At 39.6% G+C, this 19,264-nt stretch overlaps 1 protein-coding gene across 8 annotated transcripts in view; it reads right to left on the bottom strand.

Annotated features, from left to right (window-relative positions):
* LOC149444320 (uncharacterized) overlaps positions 1 to 19,264 on the bottom strand; it is a 192,075-nt gene that overhangs the window by 65,143 nt on the left and 107,668 nt on the right. For all 8 annotated transcript variants that reach the window (XM_089654683.1, XM_089654688.1, XM_089654685.1 and 5 more), the window contains 6 exons: positions 15,407 to 15,468; positions 13,034 to 13,086; positions 12,098 to 12,170; positions 8,026 to 8,069; positions 5,692 to 5,742; positions 4,505 to 4,555 (listed from right to left, as the gene is read on the bottom strand). In XM_089654683.1, coding sequence (XP_089510809.1) covers positions 4,505 to 4,555; positions 5,692 to 5,742; positions 8,026 to 8,069; positions 12,098 to 12,170; positions 13,034 to 13,086; positions 15,407 to 15,468 — 334 coding nt within the window. The remainder of the gene's footprint in view (positions 1 to 4,504; positions 4,556 to 5,691; positions 5,743 to 8,025; positions 8,070 to 12,097; positions 12,171 to 13,033; positions 13,087 to 15,406; positions 15,469 to 19,264) is intronic.

The following is a 19,264-nucleotide window of genomic DNA, read 5'->3' as shown; positions in this document are numbered from 1 at the left end:
TTTTTGTAGTTTTTCTTTTTCATTCTTTGGTATATTAATATTCAGGATCTCTGTTTTCGTTGGATTAATTTTTAAATTTGATAGTTCACCATACTCCTTCAGAATCTTCATTATATTTGGGAGAGTTATTCGGGGATTCCCCACATAGAACAATAAGTCGTCCGCATAGGCCGCTACTCTATGTTCTATGGATTCTATCTGAATTCCCTTTACCGATCCACTATTTCTTATTATTGACAACAGAGGTTCGAGTGACAATACATATAGCAGAGGGGACAGTGGACAGCCCTGTCTTGTACCATTAGACATTCCAATGGGTTCTGATCTCTCCCCATTTACCGTGATGATTGCAGTAGGCTCCCTATATAATTTACTTATCCACTCTCGCATTCTATCACCTATCCCCAGCACTTTTAAGTTGTCCATCATAAAGCCCCAGTCCACTCTATCAAATGCCTTTTCTGCATCAATTGACAAGAGCACCACCGGGGCTTTCCCTTTTCTACTTTTCTGAATAAGCATCAGGGTTCTCAAGCCGTTATCTCTATGTTCTCTCCCCGGTACAAAGCCCACCTGGTCTCCATGGATCCATTCAGGCATCAGATCCCTCAACCTGTTTGCTAACACCTTTGCATACAGTTTAGTGTCTGTGTTCAATAATGAGATAGGTCTATAGCTGGAGCACTGAGATGGATCTTTTCCCTCCTTGTGAATAAGTACTACATGGGCCTGTAGGGATTCTCTCCTCACTTTCATCCCACCTCCCAGAGCATTCATATATTTCTCCAACTTGGGTAGCAGTACTTCACTAAATTTCTTATAGTACTTAACTGTATATCCATCCGGGCCTGGGCTTTCCCCCCCCCCTGTGCTTCTTAATGCTATTTTAATTTCTTCCTGGGAGATTTCTGCATCTAGGGAGTTCAACTGTGCTTCACTTAGTTTTGGTAATCCCGCATTTTTTAAGTATGTCATCTTTTTTTCATTAATTCCCTCTTGGGCTTCTTTTAGGGGGCTTTGGGGGCTAATATTATATAACGTTTTGTAATACTCCGTAAACACTTTAATAATCTCTTTATTTGAGTGGACCAACTCCCCCTTTGAACTTTTTATCTTTTCTATATAGTTCCTATTTTTCTTTTTATTCAAAGCTCTCATTAGATATCTTCCTGGTCTGTCCCCCCATCTATATCTCTCGTTAAAAACCCTGTTGTATACTCTTCTCTTCTCCTCATCCATCAACCTCTCTAGCTCATCTTTTTTATCCGATAACCTCTGTCTCGTATCTTTTGTTATTTTCTTCTTATGGATCTGCTCCATGTCCAATATTTCTTTTAAGAGCCCACTGACCCTCTCTCTTCTTTCCTTTTTCTTCCTTGCTCCCGCCGCAATCAAGATTCCTCTTATGAATGTGGTTTGGAGAAATTATTTCCATTCATACTAGCGGGGTTACAGTTGGGGGAATCAATGGTGGAGAAGGATCTGGGAGTTCTGGCAGATCACAAGCCTAATGGCATGCAATGCCAAGCTGCGATTTCTAAAGCAAGCAAAACCCTCTCTTGTATTAAAAGAGGTATAGTATCCAGAGAGAGAGATATCCTATTACCCCTGTACAAATCATTAGTATGCCTCATCTGGAATACGTAGTTCAGTTTTGGGCGCCAATTCACAAAAAGAACATTGGAGAACTGGAGAAAGTACAGAGAAGGGCAACCAAACTGATAAGAGGAATGGGGGAGCTCAGCTATGAGGAAAAATTAGAGGAACTGAATGTATTCTCTCTTGAGAAGAGGAGATTAAGGGGGGATATGATCAACATGTATAAATACATCAGTGGTTCATATAGTGAACTCGTTATTCACCCTGAGGTCATCACAGAGGACAAGAGGGCACTCTTTACGTCTGTAAGAAAATAAATTTATTCTCCAAACACGGAAAGGTTTCTTCACAGTGAGAGCTGTGAAAATGTGGAATAGACTTCCTTAAGAGTTGGTCCTGGCCAGCTCAGTGGATTGCTTTAAAAAAGGCCTGGATTCCTTCTTGGATACACAGAATATAACTGGATACTAACAGTTATAGGCAAAGTTAATCCAGGGAATATCCGACTGCCTCTCGGGGGATCAGGAAGGAATTTTTTTCCTCTGCAGGAGCAAATTTGTTCATGCTTTCCTTGGTTTATTTTGCCTTCCTCTGGATCAACTGTGGGTACAGGATCATAACTTTTTTGGTTGAACTGGATGGACTACACTGCTTGTAACTCACAGAAACAGAACAATGCTGGGAAGAGGTTTTGAATCCTTCTAAGATCCCATAAAAAGTACTGAATGTAATTTCCCCAGAAGTAGAAAGCTGGCAAATAAAACTGACTTACATATTTATAACTCAGTTTTGTGATTTGCCTCCAGTTTTACTATGTTTTTTTTCTATTTCTTATAGTGTATTGTAAACACGTAAATTTCATTTTTTAATTTTTCTTTCAATCACCCCAACCAACCATAGTCCACTCTTCCTTGTTATTTTGCATTTGTGATCTTATTAAAAGCTGAAAGATTTGATCCTAATTACATGGTCCTCATTGTACAGTGTGTTTAAACATTTCTAGATTCCCCAATAATTTTTGCATCCAAGAAATACAGTATTTGGCTCACCCTAGTAAGGACTAAAAATAGTATTTGCAGCTACGTTTAAAAAGCCATCTCATCTGCTGTTGAAGGACAGCGCAAGGTTTTCTATAGTGACATCAGAGCATTACTAATTACACAATACCTACGTTTAATGAAATTGCACACAAGATAAAGGTAGACAAACCCTGAGCAAAGATCTCCCAATGTACTGAAGAAATGTACTGCCCCCCTTCAATTATTAAAAAGAAATAAATGTTTCTTTGCAAACAGAGTAGAGGCAAGGGTGGCATCCAATGCTCATTTTGAACAAATTCAATATCTGTCCATGACAGATGCCCATAGATGCAGCAGTCATCAATTTTAAATGTAGATTAAAGTTAAAGTGGAGCTCCACCCAAAAGGAGAAGTTCCGCTTTAAGGACTGGTCCCCCGATTCCCGTTAAGGATTGGCCCCTTTGGGAAGCAGGTACCCAAAATTGACAGGTACCCGCTCCCAATTCCGCTGCAATCACCCGGGCAATCGAAAGCGGAAGTTGTCCACCCACTCTCCCTCCCTGTAGTCTTCTGGGACAAGTGACGGGTCCCAGAAGACTACAGGACTATTCAGAAAGCGCAGCACTACACGTGCATGCGTAGTGGGCACCCAGCTGTGAAATCACAAGCTGTCACAGCTGGGTACCCACACTGAAGATGCCAGCACTGGGAACACAACACGGCCGGTGAAACGGGCTGCGGGGAGGACACCACAGGATCGAGGGACAGGCAAGTGCCTGTTTTTTAAAAGTCAGCAGCTACAGTTTTTGTAGCTGCTTACTTATATTTTACAGTTTGAATGGAACTCCACTTTAACTTTTGGACAGGTTAGGTATGTTCAATATTTATATATATTAAAGCAGATCTTCCCCTCAACATACTGCCAATGCTCTTTTAGGGTAATGTGTTAAATATATTTATGTGTCCATTTTTTTCCCCTCCTATTTTGCCACAATACTCTTATGCATCAAACACTATGTGCCCGGCCCCTGCACCACCATTTTCAAAAACGACATAACTGTTGAATAGATTCTTCTTCCTAGTTCCTCTGTTGGCCCAGCAATAATGCCATGCCAGATCTGGCACATGCGGAACAAGAGTGGCCGGCTATCGAAGAATAAAATTACGTTTTTTAAAAACTTTTTGACTTTATGGACAGGCATGCATTTTTTGACTTTGGGGAGTAAAGGTCTGCTTTAACATGCAATAAAAGAGCTTGAAAACACTGATCTGTGTAGCTGCAAGCACAGAGAAGAAATATATTTCTGTTGTCACAACAAAGACACTGAAAACTAGTTTTCATATAGCTTAAAGAACCTGGTGTTTGTTTTCATTAGAAATCTGTTAGGATGCCAAGTCCCCACTGCCCAAGAAAGCAAAAAGGAGATTAATTTCTCCACAGTGCCTGCAGTTACATAAGTCAGTGAAGGCTTTTAAAACCTCATTTATTGCTTGTTAAAAGTATGTAAATATTTCATTGTCAAAAGCCTGAACAATTTAACCAATCTGACATTTTATTGTAATGGTCAATTTTTATTACACTACACACACAATGAAAGTATTAGTATATTTTGAAAAGGAAAAGGGAAAACTAATCTAGGAGCGATAGAAGAAACATTTTGGGTGAAGTGGGTCAGGGTTTCACTTGCTGCCAGATCTGCACTGCTTTTCCATTTCTGGCATTGCTGTAAGAGTGCATAAGCTTGGCTTTGTTCAGTCCTCTAAATAATGCCCCAAAGATAAAATGCCCACTACCCAATAAGCCACCTTTTATAGGATTATTTTGAGAAATCACTGAGGACGATGACAATCAATTAGTCAACTGGCTAGTGTGTTATATACTCTACCTCTGGAATGTCTTCAACAGTCACACTGGAAGCATCTTCCATTTGCTCACCCTGAAAATAAATATTTAAAAAATTAATCATATACTGAGGTTGATTTACGAAAACTAGAGGGTACGAAATTTGGTGCAGCTATGCATGGTAGCCAATCAGTTTCTAACTTCAGCTTGTTCAATTAAGCTTTGACGATAAAACCTGGAAGCTTATGGATTTCTCTGCAGAGCTGCACCAGAGATTTTGAACTCTTCAGTTTTAATAAATCAACCCCAGTATGTTATAATTCAACCTTCAGACTTATTAATTAAAAAAAAAAAATTAAAGTAGTGAATAAATGAATTGTAGTTCTAAAAATAGTAAACTTACATACACCAATACGTACAAATAAAAAAAGATTAATTAACTCATTGACATGATGGATTGCACACATCATGATGTTGGATAGTGCGTAGAGCAGGGGTGTCAAGTTGACGGCCCTTCAGCTGTTGCGGTTCTATTATACCTCTGCCTGTGGTAGTCCTGCTTGTAACTCTTAGTCTTGCAATGCCTCATTTGACTTGTAGTTCCGCAAAAGCTGGAGAGCTGCCAGTTTGACACCTGTGGTGTAGAAGATGACAGAAAAATCGTCGACTCCTAACCACTCCCATCATCTGGCTATATAACCTGACAATACTGATGTATATAAAAAAAGTGTTTGTGTATTATTGTGACATGCATGTTAGATTATCTACTCTTGGAAATAAATTAATGTGACTCAGTAAAATACTGTATTATGTGTTGGTCCTATATACATTCATATACATGCATGCAAAAATTTAATATAAAGTAAAAACGCTAACCTGAAAAATCTGATCATTTATTTTTGGGCAATGAAAATAAAAACATTGTGAACAGTATTTTTTACCTACTGTGTTTTTGCTTGTGAAGGCTCTTAAAGTAAAACTAATATTGGTTTTAGGACAATTGTATTTAAAGTTTGTACATTTTTTTACTTTTGCTTTTTACCTTTCTTTTAACTATTCATATACTGTAAGAGTACATAAGCTTGGCTTTGTTGAGTCCTCTACATAATGGCACAAAGATGCAATATCTATATGCCCACTACCCAATAAGCCACCTTTTATAGGATTATTTTGAGAAATCACTGTGGACAATGATAATCAATCAACTGGCTAGTGTGTTATATACTCTACCTCTGGAATGTCTTCTTCAGTCTCACTGGAAGCATCTTCCATTTGCTCACCCTGAAAATAAATATTTAAAAAAATTAATCATATATTGACGTTGATTTACTAAAACTGATGAGTGTGAAATCTGGTGTAGCTGTTCATGGTAGCCAATCAGCTTCTAACTTCAGCTTTTTCAATTAAACTTTGACGATAAAACTTGGAAGCTGATTGGTTCCTCTGCAGAGCTGCCCTAGATTTTCTACTCTCCAGTTTTAGTAAGTCAACCCCGATATGTTATAATTGAACCTTTTGACTTATTAATTTAAAATAAATAAATAAATAAAGCAGTGAATACATCCTTGTGGTTATAAAAATATTAAACTTACGTACACCATGTACAAATAAAAAAAAAAAATGAATAAAATCATTGAAATGATGGATTGCACACATGATTATGTTGGATATTGCATAGACTCAGAGGGTGACAGAAAAATCGCCCTCGACTCCTAACCACTCCCCTCATCTGGTCATATGATCTGATAATATGGACTTACATTAAAAAAGAAGAAAAAAAAGTGTGTGTCATTGTGACATACGGGTGAAACTCGAAAAATTAGAATATTGTGCAAAAGTTAATTTATTTCAGTAATGCAACTTAAAAGGTGAAACTAATATATGAGATAGACTCATTACATGCAAAGCAAGATAGTTGAAGCCATCATTTGTCATAATTGTGATGATTATGGCTTACAGCTCATGAAAACCCCAAATCCACAATCTCAGATAATTAGAATATTACATGCAATCAATAAAACAAGGATTGTACATAGAACAATATCGGACCTCTGAAGAGTATAAGCATCATATGTACTCAGTACTTGGTTTTGGCCCCTTTTGCAGCAATTACTGCCTCAATGCGTCGTGGCATGGAAGCTATCAGCCTGTGGCACTGCTGAGGTGTTATGGAAGACCAGGATGCTTCAATAGCGGCCTTCAGCTCTTCTGCATTGTTCGGTCTCATGTCTCTCATCTTTCTCTTGGCAATGTCCCATAGATTCTCTATGGTGTTCAGGTCAGGCGAGTTTGCTGGCCAATCAAGCACAGTAATCCCACAATCATTGCTACCCCCCCCCCCACACACACACACCCTAAAACAGTGGCACCCTATAAATGCAGAATCTTGAAGTCTAAGATGTAAAAAGCTTAAACTTTATTTTTCAATGGGAAAATCTGAGCCTGGTGCGATGCCCATAACCACTTTGATTAAATGAACCTCTCATCAGATGTCCTTTTCACATTAGAGGTCCTCGCAACACATCAGAACTCCCCTTTTACATCAGAGTCCCCCCTTCACATCAGAAGGCCCTTAAAACATTAAAGGTCCAGCTTCCCATGAAAGTCTTTCCTTTACATCAGAGTCCCCCATCACATCACAGTCCTGCTAAACATCAGAGGTCACCCTACACAGGAGAGCCCTCCATCACAGGATACCTCTATCACAGAGTCCTCCAATCACAGCAGAGTCTCCCCATCACAGATTTCCTCCCTCATCACACAGTCATCCCCACAGAGCCCCCCAATCACACAATCTCCCATCACAGAGCCCCTCCAATCACACAGTGCCCCCCAATCACCCAGTTTCCTCTTCACACCAGAGTCCTACCTTTTGGCTGCAGCAGTGATGAGGAGGGCAGAAGGTGGAGCAATTCTGGAGAAGCTGGGGTATCGACCTCTTCTGAATGCTGAGGATGGCTCTGCATGCCACCTGCCCTGGAACAGCATCATGCATTGCCATGGTGTGCATGGGCCTCAACAAATAGCAACAAGTGCATCCTGCCCTAGAGCATAATCAGTTCTTATGGTGCTGACAACTGGCCTGTCCACACCATGGCAACTCATGACACTAATCTAGGGCAAACTGGGTTCTGTGACCATGGCAACCCATCCTAAAATAATAGATGTACAAATAACTGCAGGAGTAATGTCTTGTTCCAGTCTATCTGATGTTACTAGCCGACTTGTAAACAACACTGGGGGCCACAGCTGTCATGGGAGGTAAATAATGGCTAGGGAGGGGAGCGGTGGATTTTCTGAACTTTGCCTTTAGCACCTTATGAACTGAGCATCATGTTGGGAAAATACAAATACACCTAGGTTACATGATATGGGCGATGATTTGAAGACTTGTTTTGCATGCATTACCACTAGTCCATATTGATGGTGCTTTTTGATCTAAACCACATCAGTGATGCAGTAAGCAGTATTTTAAACACCAAACTAAAACAAATTGGTATCCATTTTTCATTTATTGTTTCAGCAAGGTAAATACAGTCAATAGAAATAAAACAGAGGACTTACATCACAGTCATATGTGGAGAAATCTTCAGACATGGCCAATGAACCTAATATGAAATCCAAATAAGATTTTCTTTGCACAGTTCTTACAGAAACAGAAGTTAATGTCAGGGCTCTAAGTCCCCATACACAAGCTTTGTATTTGACATAGAAGTAATTTGCTCAATTATATGGCCGGGTATCAGGGTGGATAAAAATCAATGATTTTTAAAAAAAAATCAAAAAAATCAGATTGTTTTTAATTTAAATCAGATTTTTTCGATTTAAATCAGATTTTTTTTAAATAAAATGCTTTTTGAGGAAAATATATTACCATCCAAAGGTTATTCCATCATGAAATAAAGATTAGGTTTTTAATTATGTAGAATAAGGCTGTATATGTTTAATTGTTTTGGTAAATAAATTCCATTAATCCATTCACAATGTCATGTTCTTCCAGAGGTTTGTGTAAGATTATTGGGCAGTTTCTCTGCCTACAAGATATTATCACAGATGCTTGGTTTACTTTTGCAGTTCTCAAAACTGAATTTGAGTCAGCGGAGATCACATGCCTCTTCTTCACAGCAAAAATGTTATAACATGAACAGAGTTAAGAAAAAGACCTTAATCCTAACTTCTACAAACCTATGAATACAGAATCAACCCCTTCAGTGCTAAATTTCAAGAAGTTCAGTGAATAGAATAGAAACAATATTTTTCTGATTGTTTGGAGTGGAATAGATCTGCACAAGAAGAAAGTGAAACTAAGTGTGAGGAGGAAGGGGCTGACAGTCTAAGCTTCTTGAAATATATATATTTTGTTTAGCCAAATTAGTTAACAAACATGGATGTTTAAGCAAATAACATATGCTGGAATGTTATTGTTTCAGTTGAATAAATCTATTTAAATTGTTATTATTAAGGTAATGATTATTTTTCTCCTTCCTAAGTACGACAGAAAAGTTGTCCAAATATGAATGATTAACCTATTAAACTGGGGATAAAAAAACTAATATGAAAAGTTGTTATTCTAAAAATCTTCATCTACTTGCATATTAAAGTTATACCAGCAAGAATTAGTCTATTTAGAAAACTAGGATTTAAATCAAGCCTTACTGACTAGTGATTTAAATCGTGATTTAAATCAGTTTGATTTAAATCAAATCCACCCTGCCGGGTATCTCCTCTGATTACAGCTCAGTAGCTACAGAACTCTGTAAGCACAGTCCTCATGAACCTGCGTCATTCTGTACAATGAAGTATATGAAGTTCTGGCCTATGATCCCTGTGTTACAGCCTACATTTGTCATAGAGGGAAAGACTATAAGAAGGTCTTTTTTTCTGTCTCGTCCACCATGGGCCTACATTATGACACACACAGACCACTGAATGGAAGAACGATGTAGGTGGAAGTATGGGAAGAAGGTACTGTAAGTCAAATAAAAGGTATTGTGTATGTGTTTGAGGGTGTGCACATTTCCTTTTAACCATTTGTGCATGATGCTGAGTACTTTTCAAACCTAGCCCAATAAGTCTTTGCAGACTTTTCTGCCTATGGCAGAACCTGGACCCCACTTCATGACATTATCAGTAAGAATGATCAGTTTGATTAGATTATCATTCACCAAGGGAGAGTTGGTGGTAGTATGACAAAGCAAAAAAAAAAATAAAAAAATTTACAACTAAAGAAATGTTGTGCCTTTATTTTCAATTGATTTTGGTTTCATATATTTTTAAAATTAGGTTTACAATATTCAAATGCCACAAGGTGATTCGCCTCAGTTTAGCTGCGTACCATTATCGGCCCCTTTATTCTTGGGGGTAGAGTAAGGCTGATATTTACGGCAAAGAGCTTAGGAAACAATGTTTTCATTGTGAAATGTCAGAAATCAGCAATTAAAAGTTGGTGCGTTGGGGACAATGTCCTAAATGATGACCATAGCTGGGGATAACAGCCTAGATGTAAGTGTGCAGTATATATAAGCATGCACATTTGCGTGCAGCCTTACGTACATGAGAAGCGCATACATGTGTTCTGTAGAGGACATACATCAACTGGTGTAGGTCTCTAATCGGATTCCTTAAACTGTAACAAAAGTTTTTTTATTTTTTAATTTTGCATAGAGTAATTGAGGGTTTTTTGGGGTTTTTTTGCCATCTGTCTCCCATTGAGATTTCCCTTTACATCCTGTCCCATTGCCAAAACAGGAAGTGAGAAGAAATCCGTGCTGTTTAGAATCACTGACATTTTGATAGCACAAGAAACTCTCCTCTGTACCCATACCTCGCTGTAATGGGTGCCCTGGGTGTTCATTGTGCCCTTTCTTGTTATATCTATTTGCACCCTCTCATTGTGCTACGGTAAGCTGTATACAGCCTTAAAACCTAATAAATTCTTTGTGAAAGTGAGGGAATCCCGATGTGTCACCAGAACTAGTGTCCCATTTGGAAGTTTTCCCCTCTATAACTGTTCTGGGATCAACCCAAATTTTGGGACTTTCTTTTACTTTTGAAGGTAAAAAGTAAACAGGACAAATAGAGAGAGTCACTCTTCCTAATAGTGACACACAGCAATAAAAATTGACAGGAGTTCTAAAACCTCTGCACTCTAGCCAAAAAAAAATAAAATAAAAAGCAGAGCATATTTTGTTCCAAGGTTTAAAGCAGAACTTAATGGTTTAATTTGATTGATGAGCTTTTCATTTTTTTTATATGACTGATCTTCTATAATGTTGTTACTGTATTCAGTATAGAGATTGGTAGATCATCCCTGGTGGGAGGACAGGACAGTCACTACAATCATGCTGCCTCTCAGCTAAGCAACTCATAAGATAAGATATTAGCCAAAAAGGGAGACAATTATTAGTCGGCTGACTCAATTTTGCAAATTTATTCAACTTCTCATCAAATCTGCAGACTCTGCTTTCTGCTTGGCAGTGTTCTGGTCTATGGGGTTAATTTACTAAAGGTAAATAGACTGCGCACTTTGTAAAGTGCAGTTGCTCTGGAACTTAGTAAAGGTGGCAAAGCTTCACTTTGTAAAGAATACCCAAACACATGCAAGGAAAATAAACAAAAAAAAAACAAAATAAAAACAGCTTTTGCTTGCACATGATGGCATGATGGAAATCAGCGATACATCTGCTCATTTACTAAATTCTGGAGCAGCTGCTCTTGCAAATTGCACAGTCTATTTGCCTTCAGTAAATCAACCCCATAGATTTGTATTTTGAGAAGCATCAATAGCACAAACATTGTGAAGCAATGCCAAGCAGAAAGCAGAGTCTGCAGATTTGATGAGAAGTAAAATATAAATCTGCTAAATTTTTCAAAGTCCACAAACAGTGGCTCACAATTTCTGTGCAAGTGATATCCCCAAATGCAAATAATATCAAGTCCAAAACATGCAGATTCCCCCACCATATTGAATCACCATAGACAAATGACCACCATGTGTATATTCCTCCACAATCTGAAGCTTTTTCATTTGAGGGAAAGTGCATAACCCCATGGTTCTTCTAGCAGTATCCAATGAAGCCTGTGGGAGAACATTTGTCAAGCAGGGTTTGGAGATGCCAGGAAGCACATCAGGAACTCTGAGTTGGTGACTATCAGAAGAATGAGTGGGATGATGATTTATTGTATCATCCTAAAGCCTAGATGCATAGATATATGCTTCTGTTTGCACTTGAGAGTTTGTAACTGGATTCATGTTCATCTTGTATACGGATTTTAACAAAAGCTTGCACTATGAGAAGTTCTCTCTCATCCCTGAGTGCATACATTGTGGATGACACTGCTGCATTTTAAAGGAAAAATTTGGGATTGTGGAGGAAAATAGGCATGCCAAATATGACCCCTCCTGTAGTGGTTGGTCAGGTGTCTATGCTAAGTTGGGGCCTATATGGTGGTGGTATACATTTTGGATTTGATATCATATGCACCTAAGTATATTAAGTGCAGCATAAGAATTGTGAATTTTACTGTAGTGGACTTTTTAAATTAACTCAGTTTGTGGACATTATATTTAAATTGTGCGTTTTTTCTTTGTGAAGATTTTAAAATAAACAATTATATCACGTTTTTATGTGCTTACCCCCAACTTCATCATACAATTGAGAATAGGCATCCCTTTCCTCGGGTGGCATAGTCGACAGAGCAGTTTCAAGCTGTCATTACAAAGAAAGAAACATCAGAACAAAATTTACCAGTTAAGTTTTAAAAAACACACACTTCATGCCTGACCATTGAGCCCATTTAATCTTTAACTGGCCTATGCAGTGACATAATTTTCTGGTAATTGTTTGTATACCATATATATTGAATAGAGTGAATAGAACAGATTTTTTTTGCCATCTCAAAACTGACTTTTGTATCCACAATACTATGGTCTGTAGAGTTTTGTGATAAATTCAAGCAGTGGGCCCACTGAGTTAGGGCCCTTTCACATGGGCATTCCGATCGGATCCACCTGTCAGTTGTTCAGGCGGACCCAATTGGAAGCTCCATGCAAACCTATGGACAGGCAAATGTAAAATGACTTGTGTCCATTTACACCTGCCTACCTCTGAGTCCGTCCAGGCCAGAAAAAAAAAATGGAAATGCCTGCGTCCTTTTCCATTTTTGCAGACCTAAGAGCTGTCACAAATCCATCAGGCACAAACTGAATGGGCATATATGTCAAAAAACGGACATCCACCCCGTTCAGCTCTGATTCAGCAGGGAATATGCTCAAGGATCCCCTGCTGATTGGACCAGACTCTGCTCCATGTGAAAGGAGCCGTAGGGCTGAAAGAAGTGCAGACAGAGCTCTCTTGCACCTCAAACATCACTGATTGATCTCTCACGTCTCATGGTCTGCTCTACAGACTTGTACAAACCCATGGTTATAATGAGCATCTGATTTGCTCCCTAATACAATGTCTGCTCAGGCAAAAATGTCTGGAAAAGTTAAACTCCCAACATTACAGTAGCTGACCAATAGGAAAAATATGTTACAGTTACAAAGAGTGCACTGAGGAAATGCTCATACCTGTGGATTATTTCTTTTACGTTTGCGCTTCCTATTTCTTTTTGGAAAACCACCTACAAAAATTGATTTGTATTTAGAGCTGAATGAGAGCAAGTTTTATTAGACAGCAGTTAAAGCAGATAATTATTCAGAAAAAAACATTGAGGCTGAAGTTTAATCTGCTTATGATTTATCTTCTCTGCCCCCTTTTCCCCCCTCATTTAAAATGCTAGATATCTTTAAATAAAACCTGTTGTCAATACATAACTTTTTTTAGATCTGCTTATGTCATCACTGGGTCTCTGTATTTATCTTTTCAGTGAAGGCAGATCATGGTTTGTGTATTTGTAGAGGGGTGGGGGGCAAGCAATGTCCTATATTATAATTTCTGAAAACATCACAACAAAACTCCTCTTAAGAACCCTCAGCCGGGATGCAAGTGTGGGATGGCTCTCGGGAGGAGTACAAATATCAAAATGCCTCGATGGGTGGATGCAAGTCTGAAGAAGTGGACGTTCCTAGGCATACTGTATTTGCATGCAGAGGAGCCTGTACAGCTGTGCAAGACTGAAAATAAGGCAAAATTTCAGTTTTAAATGCCTTTTAAATGCAACCAGTGAAAAAACGGTCTAAAAGAGGAGTTCCAGCTGAAAAAAAAAAAAACTCTAGCTGCTGACTTTTAAAATACAGCCATTTACCTGTCCCTCGGTCCAGCAGTGTCCTCACCACCGCTGGTTTCACTGGCCATCTTCTCTCCCAGGCACCGGCATCTTTAGTGTGGGCACCTGGCTGTGACAGCTTACGGCTTCACAGCCAGGTGCCCACTGCGCATGCGTGAGAAGCTCTGCGCTTTGTGAATGGGTCATTCCATAGTCTTCTGGGACCTGTCAACTTCCGCTTCCTGATCACCTAGGCAATTGCAGCGGAAGTGAGAGAAGGTACCTGTCAAATTCAGGTACCCGCTCCAACCCCGCTCCCCAAAGGTGCCAATCCTTAACGGGGAGCGGGGGACAAAGCATTAAAGTGAAACTTCCTCTTTTGGGAGGAACTCCACTTTAAATACCAACGTCCCGTAATTCCCTGCATAACAGCCTTGGCAGAAGAAAGGAGCACTCGGTGCCAATGAGGCTCTGCTACATATGTGTACTGAAATTGATCATGCTGATCAGAGGAAAGAGCAGAAAAATCAGTTTGTATGTCACTTTTCCTTGATTGTCAATCAGCAAGCTGGGGGTGCATATGGGTCCTGCTGCAGTGCTGGAGGTTCAGTGGAAGCCCTGGACCTAACTTGACTGTGGCTGCAGAGAAGGAAATCCTTTGGGAGGTAAAATAATTATCTGTGCTTTTGATCTGTATATTTAGTTGTTTGCCTAGCGTAGAAAGAATAATAAGAAAGTAAATACCGGCCATATATATTTTATATGATCAATTGTAAATTATTATAATGAAATCTAATTGCACTCTTTGTATAGGAAATCTCTACTGATGGGCCAATAGCAATTACAGTGCAACTCCACCTTTGTGGCAAACTTAGAGTAATATAAGACAAGGCAGCAAGAACATCAACTTTTAATTGTCAACCAGTACCACACTACGATGACATTTCTAGATCCTAAATCTATACTAGTATTTGTATCTGTATAATTGTGGATGATGCATCAGAATACAAACTCTTCAAACTCAAGCTAGGACTGATGTAAACCAAACTGTATAAAACATATGTGCCCTATAAATACTGAAAAATGAATGAACTACATTCATTTAGCTTCTTTCCATAGGTCTGTGTGATGGAGGCATGGTTGCACAATGTTGTCTTTTTAGTTTCTAACAGATCCTTTTGTGGTAGAATCCCTCAGGAATTGCAAGCAGAATTGTGCACTTCATCACTAACGTTCATACTAGCAAACTAAAAAATATTGCCTACAAATTTCCTTCAAGAGTCATGGCAAACATAAAACTATAAAACACAGCACAGTGGCTAAATGGTTAGCACTTCCGCCTGGCAGTACTAGGGTTGTTGGTTCGAATCCCAGCCACGGCACCGCCTGCCTGGAGTTTACATGTTCTCCCTGTGCCTGCGTGGGTTTCCTCCGGGTACTCCGGTTTCCTGCCACACTCCAAAGATATGCTGGTAGGTGAATTGGATCCTGTCTAAATTGGCCCTAGTATGTGTATGTATGAATGTGAGTTAGGGACCTTAGATTGTACGCCCCTTGAGGGTTAGGGACTGATGTGAATGTACAATATATATGTAAAGCACTGCGCAAATTGACGGCACTATATAAGTACCTGAAATAAATAAAATAAAACTAATTATTTACTACAAAGGGACCTGTTAATAGCAAAGCACAAAATCTCTGTCTTGCACAACAAATCAAACGATAGTGCACTTACTGAGAGAGACAGAACGCGATATTTCTGGGGTCCGAGAGAAATCTGTGCTAAAGCTTGATGTACTGTGATTAAAAGAAATAAAGATAACATGAAGGGAGGGCAGTATTCGTGCTTAAACTAAACTTCAGGCAAATAGCTAAACATGCAGCTAAAACAATTACGTATATGTTTATTGTTCTAAAATGTAAACATTTTGGGCAATAATTCTTATTCTAAAAAAACACGCATTATCAGGTGCATGAAACTACATGATGGAATAGCACCATGCAGCTTCTATGCGACTGCAATTTTGAAAAGGTGCAGGGACCTTTTCCCAGCGTTTCTCACAGGTATCCCACAGGTCATTTGAATAGGCTGCTGTGCTTGTGCAAATGCTGCACACTGGAATAGCATTATAAATGAACCTGGCCTTAAGGGAATTTTGTGTTTTGCTTGGAGCAATTCATTTAAACATTTGGCAGGAACACAGAAAACATACATATACAGTATATTTCAATCGAATAAAATAGGATTTTTCACTTACTTCTAAAATTCTTTTCTTTGAGTACAGTACAGGATACTGGATCTCTTGGGTTATAGGCAGCTACCTGCAGGTGATTGGACACGAGCTGCAGGGACATCAGGTAGATCAGAAAGAATAGGGGAGCAACCTGTGTCCTGCACTATACTCCAAAAAGATTTTATAAGGAAGTCAAAAATTCAATTTTCTTAATCATACAGTAAAGGGTACCAAAATATAAATAATGCTGTGCCAAGAATATGCGCCTAGCACATTTTACAGCGGGTAACGGAAAGCTCCCGATCTCAACTTGAGATCAGAAGCTTTCCAAACATGCGACAGCTGTGACAGCCAATCACAGTGGTCACATGACCAAAATGCCCATCTCCACCTCCCAGCATCTGAAACCTTTTTAAGGGTCAGGAGACACCGGAGCGAAGGGGTTAAGATGGAATGAGGAAATCACCTTGGGGAGAAAGGAAGCCCTAGGCCTAAGAACAGAATTATCCTTGTTTAATGCTTAGAGGATAGGGCCACTAACTCAAACAACTCACAGAGGTGATAGCAATGAGAAAAGCCACCTTGCGAGTAAGATCAGATAACTGAATATTGCTAACTGGTTTAAAGGGCAGCCTCTGAAGGGCATAGAGAACAAAGCTGAGGTCTCTTTGTGTTAACAGGGATCGTACAGTGGGAGAAAGATATGCAACACCCTGCACAAAGGCCTTAAAGTGTTACTAAAGTTCCACAGTGAGTATAATAAGCATGCTTTATTGCATATACAGACTGATTTTACTGTTGTGGGTTAAGGGGTTATTCCTCTGCCTTGTGTAAAAAGGATGTTTGATCCTGTCTTCTCAGATCCTCCCCTTCTTCCATGTTCTCCATTCAACCTCCTAATAGAAGTCTCGGGGACACTCTGCACATGCTCAGTTTGGTGTGTACTGCTAGAGAGTTTTTTCTTCTTCTTGAGAGATTGCATGTGATCAGCACAGGGCCAATTAGCACTCTCCAAACAGAGGTCAGGGTTTATGCAATCTCATAGGGCAGTGAGGAGAATGAAAACTCCTCCTACAAGCTTTAACCAGTGCTCAGCTGGACACTGATAGAAGTCAGAAGACTGCTCTAACTGCTGATGAGAAGAGGTATTTAGCAGTTTATATTTACTAAAATAATTGAATTTCCATGTTCTATGTTCTGTGCGAGACCAGATATAGTGAATGCAGGGTCCTGGGTTTAGTAACACTTTAACTAAAGAAAGAGGCCAATGGTCTCCAATAAACAATGGCCAGGACCTAGGTCCCTTGATACTTAGGGCTACTTAAGGCTAGATTCTGATCCAAACCAGACCTTCTAGCCGCACACAACAGGAAGAAGACCTTCCAGGTGCAATGGTATACTTTGTAAGAAGCCAACTTCCTAGCCTTCAAGAGTGTAGGGATGACTGCATCTGAAAGGTCTTAACCCTTAGGACCTGGGCTTCAAAAGCTATGCTGTTAAATCTAGCAGTCAAGAAGCATAATGGAGAACAGGTCACTGGAACAAAAGGTTAAATCTGGGAGGGCCCATAGAGGCTGAGAATTTTCAAATACTAGGTTCTCCAGGGCCATTATGGTACAAGGAGGTTCCACAGAATGCCCTCATCCTCGACCCTGTCAAAATGAGGAAAACATTCTTGCAGAGAAAAGGCATACAGTTGCAAGAAAAAGTATGTGAACCCCTTGGGATTACGTGCAGTTTTGCATGAATTGGGCATAAAATGTGCTCTGAACGTCATCTAAGTCACAACAATAGAAGAACACAGTCTGCTGAACATAATACTACACAAACATTAGATGTTGCTATGGTTTAATTGCACATAACATGTAAACATTCACAGTGCAGGGAGGAAAAAGTATGTGAACCTTTGGACTTAATAACTGGTTGACCCTCCTTTGGCAGCAATAACCTCAACCAAACGTTTCCTGTAGTTGCAGATCAGACCTGCACAACGATCTGGAGTAATTTTGGACCACTCCTCTTCACAAAACTGTTTCAGTGTAGCAATATTCTTGGGATGTCTGGTGTGAATCGCTCTCTTAAGGTCATGCCACAGCATTTCAATCGGGTTGAGGTCAGCAAAGCAGCCCCAAACCATGATGCTCCCTCCGCCATGTTTTACAGTGGGGATGAGGTTTTGATGTTGGTGTGCTGTGCCTTTTTTTCTCCACACATAGTGTTGTGTGTTCTTCCCAAACAACCCAATCTTGGTTTCATCTGTCCACAGTATATTTTGCCAGTAGTGCTGTGCAACATCCAGGTGCTCTTTTGCAAACTTCAAACATGCTGCAATATTCTTTTTGGACAGCAATGGCTTCCTCCGTGTCCTCCCATGTACTCCATTCTTGTTTAATGTTTTCCTTATTGTAGATGTGTCAACAAAAATGTTAGCATGTGCCAGTAATTTCTGTAGGTCTTTAGCTGACACTCTGGGATTCTTCTTTACCTCATGCAGCATTCTGCGCTGTGCTCTTGCAGTCATTTTTACAGGACGACCACGCCTAGGGAGAGTAGCAACAGTGCTAAACTTTCTCCATTTGTAGACAGTCTGTCTTACCGTGGACACATGAACATCAAGGCTTTTGAAGATATTTTTGTAACCCTTTCCAGCTTCATGCAAGTGAACAATTCTTGATCGTAGGTCTTCTTAGAGCTCTTTTCTGCGAGGCATGGTTCACATCAGACAGTGCTTCTTGAAACCAGTAAACCCAAAACAGGTGTGTGTTTTGTAAGGGCAGGAAAGCTGTCAGCAACACATCCAATATCATCACACTGATTGGAGTCAAGGTGTGCTCACTTCTGGCTCCAATTAGCTCTGGGAGAAGTCATTAAGCTAGGGCCTCACATACTTTTTCCTCCCTGCACTGTGAATGTTTACATGTTATGTGCAATTAAACCATGGCAACATCTAATGTTTGTGTAGTATTATGTTCAGCAGACTGTGTTCTTCTATTGCTGTGACTTAGATGACATTCAGAGCACATTGTTATGCCCAATTCATGCAAAACGCCACGTAATCCCAAGGGGTTTACATACTTTTTCTTGCAACTGTAAATCAGAGGTAACTGATCCCACAGAGTCACCAAAGCATCCACCTTGAATTCCTATGTGTCCCTATATCTAGCAACAAACCTGTCTAGTTTGTTACTGAATTTGGATTCCAAAAAGATGCATGTCAGGTGTCCCTACACCTGTGACAAAAATCTTGGACCATCTCAGGGTGGAAAGACCAATCCCTTGGACCTAGATGCTGATGAGTGAGGAAGTTCGTTTTCCAAGATAAAAGCAACTAGACTTCTTGTGCATCCCTGGTATATAAT

Source organism: Staurois parvus, unplaced genomic scaffold (assembly GCF_062004578.1).
Source record: "Staurois parvus isolate SC_StPar_1 unplaced genomic scaffold, SC_StPar_1.0 ptg000789l, whole genome shotgun sequence".
NCBI lineage: Eukaryota > Metazoa > Chordata > Amphibia > Anura > Ranidae > Staurois > Staurois parvus.
This window is presented reverse-complemented; position numbering and strand designations above follow the sequence as displayed.